This window comes from Antechinus flavipes, chromosome 3 (genome assembly GCF_016432865.1).
Source record: "Antechinus flavipes isolate AdamAnt ecotype Samford, QLD, Australia chromosome 3, AdamAnt_v2, whole genome shotgun sequence".
Taxonomy (NCBI): domain Eukaryota; kingdom Metazoa; phylum Chordata; class Mammalia; order Dasyuromorphia; family Dasyuridae; genus Antechinus; species Antechinus flavipes.
The window spans coordinates 284,271,496-284,278,642 of NC_067400.1; the positions used below are offsets into that span (position 1 = coordinate 284,271,496).

Here is a 7,147-nt window from a genome sequence, read left to right on the forward strand (position 1 = left end):
AGAGATGGATGGATAGACAGATGAAAGAGAGAGAGAGATAGATAAAATAGATAAGATAACTAGACAGAAAGACAGATAGACATAGAACTAGAGTGAACCTCTAAGACCATTCTAATTCAATTTACTTCTTTTTACAGATGAGGAACCAGAAGCCCAAGAAGGTTATGAAATTACTGTCACAAAGGTCGTAAGTGTCTGAGGCGATATTTGAACTCTAATCCTCTAACCAGAACTTTTTCACTGTGTCTAGATAAGTACACACATATCAGAGGATGCAAGGTGTCATAGTGGATAGAGTTCTGGAGTTCAGGAAGAAGTTAAAAATCATACTGATGCGGGAAAGATTACTTTCTAGATTCCCACCCTCTCCTAGTTAATAATGTAAATTGCCCTTTAACTCACAAATCCTGGTCCCTTTGAATTCCAATAGAAGATCTGACCTGTTCCCAGCCCCACCGGGATCTGAGCCAACTTTGGGGCTACACCCGAAAGCCCCTCGAGCTAAGTCTCCTATTATAAAAAGGCCACGGCCACGCTGGGAACTCCTCTTTGCAGAGATTCCAAACATGGCTACCATGTGAGGACCTTCTGTCCACTGGACCCTCTGTCCAGTGCCCTCCTTATCTTTACCTTCGCCTATACTTTAACTTTATCCAATAATAAACCTCTTTTATCAATCTAGCTCTCTGGGCCAATAAATGCTTTTATTGGGAACTCGTGCCACTACTAGACCCCCTTGCGCTGAATCTGTACCCCAAACCTGCCACTAGATCTTAATCCTAATTTCATTTAGGTACCCCAAAGCTAGACCTCAACAATACCTTAGACACTAGCTATGTGATGCTCTTAATCTGAGTTTCCTCATCTGAAAATGGGGCTGGGGGTGGTGGAGGGCCTTCATTGCAGTATTATTATTTGTATCTTATGTGAAATGATATCTGATGTGAAACATTCTTCAAACCTTAAAATAACATAAATGCTAGCCATTATATATTATAAATAAAAAAATATTCATCTTTCATCTGAGTCATTATCTAGTGTCCTCAAAAAGCAAAGCAACTTATTAAAATGCATCTCAAGATGGTCTGTCATATAACTATGAGGATTATATTATGTGATTCCATCAAAATAGCTTACAAGTTTCCTGGCAAGTGATCCAGATGTGGAAAGTCTTTCTAATTGGCCTAATTTCCCTAGCTTGCTAACAAGCATCAATCCAACTGAGCCTCACAGAAGACCACTATACTATACCATACAGGAACTCACAGGAGTTTTACATGTTTTTTCCACCATGGGATTTATAGCAGCTGCAAGGTTGAATTTCAAAAATATTTTTGGTCATTGGGGAAATCATGCTGATCTCATTATTACCATTATCTGTGAGCGGAAACAAGGAGTCATTTGGAGATGTCATCACAGGGGAATAGATAATTCCATAGCAGTGTGGGGACCTTTGTCTAGATCTCAGCTATCCAAACTCCCAACAAAATATCCAATGGAGAGAAGAAAACTTGCTTACACTAATCTAGTAAAGAGACTCAGTGCACAAATTAATATTAATGTTTCATCTGAAAGTGAAATATCTAGAGATAATTTGCTAACATCGTGATTTCTATTTTTTTCTTGATAGAATCTTGAAAAGGGTGGGGAAAAAAAACCCTACTTTTCTTTCATCCTTTCTTCTCACACAACTCATGAAACAGCATTTTTATCAGGATACTATTACAATTACCAGTAAATTATCCTTGGTCTAACACCAGCAAAAGGCCTGTCTGTTTGCTTTCCAGAAATGAAGCTTTTAAAAATGAAGTGCATTTTGTGTTTTTAAATTTAAAAAATAGTGCCTGTGCTCTTACATTTCTACACAAATCCTTCCTGTCATATAAATCACTCAATTCACATATTATTATGAAGTGATCTATTGAGATGTCAGTTGAATAGGTTATTAGACGTTAATGCATATAAATAATTAAAAACTAAACTCAATTATTTTCTCTCAAAAGAATTTAAGTTTCTTGGGAACAGGAACTAACTTTTGTAATCAGGGGTGGTAGCCCGAGATTGAAAAGAATATTTTGTTCTTTGTCCTTAGCCTCCTCTATTATCTCTTCCCCTCTAGAATGTAAGCTCCTTTGGGGTGGAGATTCATGTCCTATAACTTCTGTAACATCCAATTAATGAAGAATCAGGGGAGGGACTTGTGCTTCAGGATAGGAAATAAAATGCTGCCTTTGGAGTTTCAAGGCAACCATTCTTGCAAGAATGTAAAATAAGCCTTTCCTGTATTCAAAAGAAAACAAACAAACAAACAAACAAAAAACTAAAAAACTAAACCTAAGAAAAAAAATATTAAAAAACTAGAATTTGATGGGGAAAAGCATTCTACAACAATGATTTTGTGACTTAGGCAAACTTTTTGTAAACTTCCTCCTACAACACCGATCAGCAATTTTGATTGAATTAATTCATTAACAAAAGGAAATGTGACATTTTACTAATGGGGTTTAAGTGAAAATTTAAAAAAAGAAAATTAAATCTTTCTTTTAGGCTCCTCTTTACTAAAGGAAGCAAAGGATGAACAGAGACATGGAAAACATAGATGGGTGTGGAAGGAGCCAAACATGGAAAAATTTAATTAGGAATGTTCACATCTCCATGCCCCGATATTTAAAGTCTTAGATAACTAAAATAAACATCTGAAATCATTGCATAACCACTAAATGTAATAGTGGTAGTTCCTTAAGAGAAATAAAAAGATTTTTTAAAGAGTTATTATACTATGATCACAGAGAGGAGCTAAAATTGGAGTTTACAAATAGAAGATAGTAAGGTACAATACAGAAAGAACCGTGGACTGGGAAAGCAGGAGATCTGATGTACTGTCACTAATTCACTATTAAGATATTCTACCTAATGAAGAGGGAAAATGAGGAAGCTAGCATAAATAATTGCTGAGCTTCTTTCCAATTCTACCATTCAATAGCTATATATAGGAATATACAGAAGCCAGCTTGACAGTTCTGATTGAAATGATTGTTAAAATTTTTAGTGTGAGAGAGCATTTATACCTCAGAAATAAACAAACATCATAAATCAGGACTTGATTTATTGTTTTGTTGAGTTCTAGACTTAAGAATGTGGAGAAAATGTTAATGATGCATGTTAAATTGTCTCTCTGTCTCCATTTCTCTGTCTCTCTCTTTCCTTGTCTCTACCTCTGTGTATATGTCTGTCTCTGTCTGTCTCTTTCCATCTCTCACTGTCTCCATGTCTCTATCTCACTCTTTCTTTGTCTTTCTGTCTCTCTGTCTCTGTTTGTCTATTCCTCTCTCTCTCTTGGTCGGTCTCTCTCTCTCTCTCTCTCTCTCTCTGTCTCTGTCCTCTTTCTGTCTCTTTCTGTCTGTCTCTCTCTGTCCCTCTGTCTCTCTATGTCGTCTCTGTGTCATCTCTGTGTCCTCTCTCTCTCTCTTTCTCTCTCTCTCTCTGTTGTATGTTTCTTTGTGTGTATGTGTGTGTGTGTGTTTCTTCTCTCTCTCTCTCTCTCAGTCTGTCTGTTTCTCTCTCTTTCCCTCTCTCCCTCTTTTCTTTTTAAATAAATTCACCAGAACTTATATATTCAAATGAGAATTTTCTTTCCAAGTTGTCACTTTAGGAAATTATACTTACTCCAATGAAGTTGCTTTTGATCAAAACATGTGTCAACTCCCCTTTGGGGAAGTGTATTTTTGGAAGCAATTTGGGATAGCGGAAATAGATCCTGAAAGATTTTAATGTGAGTCCCACTTTTCTGAGTGACTCCACTACTTATTAGACATAGAGTCATGGTCAAAATATTGAATCCCTCTAAGTTTCAGTTTCCTCACCTATATATTTGGTGATGGTATCTGTCTTGACTGTTCATTGAATTCTTATGAGTACCATATGGGAGGCTCTCTATGAAAATTCTTTGTATATCAGTACAATGGAAAGGAATAGCTGGAGAGTCAGAGGATGTGAGTTCAAATCCCTTTTGGTACATTACCTGTGTGATCTTGGATAAATCATTTAATTTCTCTGCATCTAGATCCTTTTCAGTTCTAGATTTATGATCCTATATCCTATAAATAATTTGATTTAATTCAGCAAGCATGCATGGGATGAATATCTCATTTCTTTGTAATCATGCTTCATTTTTTGATGAAAATTATTATTCTCCAATTTGATATCCTAATCTGTCTCCCATTGACTTTTTTTTTTCTTTTCGAAGAGGCAATCAGAGTTAAGTGACTTGCCCAGGGTCACACAGCTAGTCTGAGGTCACATTTGTATTCAGGGCCTCCTGTCAGTGCTCTATCCACTATACTACCTCACTGCCCCTTTCCCATTAACTTTTATGTCCAAAATCAAATCTGACCACACTTCCTAATTCCTTGAACCCCAAGGACACATATTTTCTGTTAGTAGAGACATTTAAAAGAATATGCCATAGACTCTCAAGACAATTCCAAAGAAGGAGGTCCAAAGAACTTAATGTGAGATAACAAGATCATGAAGATAAATACCCAGCCTCCTTTGAAAGCAACCATTCTCCCTGAGATGTCTGAAGTCTATTTTGTTTGCATTCCCCAAATCAATCATAGTCTATTCCCCATCCCCAGTGGAATACTGACCTTTTGAAGACAGAGACTGTTTTATTATTTGGCATTGTGTCCTATGCACCTAGCACAGACCCTGGCTCCTAGTAGCTATTTACATTTCTTGAGTTGGACTGACTTCCTTTACACTTCTGTGGCAGCATATTATAAGCCCTTAGCATAGTTTTATAACTTTCTCCATAACATTTCACTAAAACACTGAATAGTGAAAAACTTAGGATCATTTTAGAGAACCACAAACCAAAAATCCCATTAGAACAATTTGTTCTCACAGAAAGCAAGAGATGCAACCAATTTTCTAAATCTACAACAACATAAAATGTAGAAAAATTATTTTCTTCTTTGAACAGAGCTTTCAAGCCACATAATTCTTACTCTTTTAAGACAAAAGCAAATCAGCAGTTTTGCTCTGCCAACACAACTGTGGATCCCTAGATTCTTTACATGCCACAGAACACATTTTTCTTTAGCCATGTGAATTGTTAAATATATTTAAAACTTTCTAAGTATAAACCTTGCTCCTATGTACCTTTTTGAGATAATCAATTATATTTAAGCATGATGATAAATTTAATATCAGAAGAGATCTTAGAGACCATCTAGGTCAGCCCATTTTACAGATGAGGAAACTAAGGAAAAGAAAGGTAAAGCAACTTGACCTAAGTCAAAGAGATGGTAAGAATTAATGGAGAACAACAAAAAGATTGCTTTCAGCTTCATAATTACTAAAAGCCTAGTATACCCCTGAGATATTTTATTTATATTAGGAATACATTTTTCATCAATGCCCACAGACTCAGGATAGTCTCATTCTAAAAGCAAATCAAATCAACAAATATTTATTAAAAATCAAATATATTCCAGATTCTGTACTAAACATGGATATATAAGGAGAGACAAACAATAGTCCTTGCTTTCAAGGAGCTCACATAATTACTTTACATATTTGATTATTTCTTCAAGAAAATCTCCATTCATCTCAACATTATGAAATATAATGGAAATAATTGGTTTTTAACTCCTCCCCACTTTATTTCTTGAGTATAGTAAAGGAATCATAAAAGTGTCTACTTTTTTAAAAAAGATGATTCAGTATATATGTCACTTGGACAAACACTTATAAAAATCAAAATGAAAGTTTAACTTGTTTCTGTTAAAGTTTCAAATAAATCAGGATTAATTTTGGTTTTCTTTTTTTAAAAAATTCAAATTAAGCAGATGAACTTGATTCTCTGAATCTATAAAATCTGATCCCTCGGTGGAATACTCAGAAAGATATTGTTTAATACCATAAAATCTTCCAATCAGTCAAAGTAGTTTTCATTTAGATCAGTGGTCTGAAGTATTTTATTCCCTTTTCATTTCATTTTAATAGAAACTCAAGATTGATGCACACATCTTCACAAACAAACCCTAATGGACCTATATTTCAATAAAGTTTACTATGTCAAACCCAAAGAAAGCCCACACTGCCACCACCTTTTCCTTTGCTTCCAATGGAGAACTTACCCAAAAAAAGAAGGGTCCCAAGCACAGCAGTTCCAGTGATGAATATGACCAAGGCAATTCGAATGGCTTTGTTGGCCGTCTTCCCAGTGCCTTGCTTTGCATTCTTGCCAGCCTCTGCTTCCATCAGATGAGCTCTAGATGGGCTTCTGGAAGAAACTGGCTTTCTTTTACTTGGTGATTGATCTCAATGTATTAGTAACTATCTGCTTCCATGGGCTTGCTCACTCCTTGTTATTTTTGTTATTGACAATTTAAAAATACATTCCTGTTAACACGTCTCTCTTTGTCCTTTTCTCTCAAGCAATTAAAAAAAATAAAAACAAACCTCCAAATATTGATCGTTCTAAGGATCACTCTGGCTAGGTCTGGTAAAACAGACAGTGGCTATTTTATCCAAGTCTCTCTGAAACAGCTGTTCGTCAGTCCCCTTTATCAGGAGTTCTGAGTATACATGGTTTACAGTGTTACTGAACAGATGTTTTAGCTATTTAAAATGTATAGTCACTTAGAAGAGGAAAAAAAAAAAACACAACACTTGTATTTATCAAATCTGGACTCATGTCAAAACTCCTGGAAACCACAAGACTGACAGGCCAGGATTTTCTCTACCTACTCAGAAAACTTAATTAACCACTGACCTCAGTTCCTTCTCTTTGCTGAAGCCATTCAGCTTAGCTGATTGGTCTTCATCAAAGAGATGCTGCCGGTGTGTGATTCTCTTTTTAAAGCTTCCTAAGAGTTCTTGGGATATCCTGTAGCACTTTATTTTAGGAACTTTTTGTATGATTGCATGTGCCAAAAATCAGTCATACTCAAAGGCAGTGCAAAGTAGCAATTAAGACAACCTACCAAGGATGGTGTTTTAACATCCTTTGAAAAAAAAAATTTGAGGTGAGGGGGGAGGGAGAAGAACAAAAACCACCCTCCTTCTGGTACTATGAATCTTAAAAAGACTCCAAGTATATGAATTCAGCCCTTCAAAAGAAATTTCAGAGGAAAGAAAG

The 7,147-nt window shown here is 35.7% G+C and overlaps 1 protein-coding gene across 1 annotated transcript in view; it reads right to left on the minus strand.

The window, feature by feature from the left end:
• PHEX (phosphate regulating endopeptidase X-linked) overlaps positions 1 to 6,623 on the minus strand; it is a 264,136-nt gene extending 257,513 nt beyond the window's left edge. The window contains exon 1 of the mRNA XM_051985113.1: positions 6,144 to 6,623. Within this exon, the coding sequence (XP_051841073.1) occupies positions 6,144 to 6,267 (124 nt within the window). The 5' untranslated portion in view covers positions 6,268 to 6,623. The remainder of the gene's footprint in view (positions 1 to 6,143) is intronic.
• Between the last annotated feature and the right edge of the window lie 524 nt (positions 6,624 to 7,147).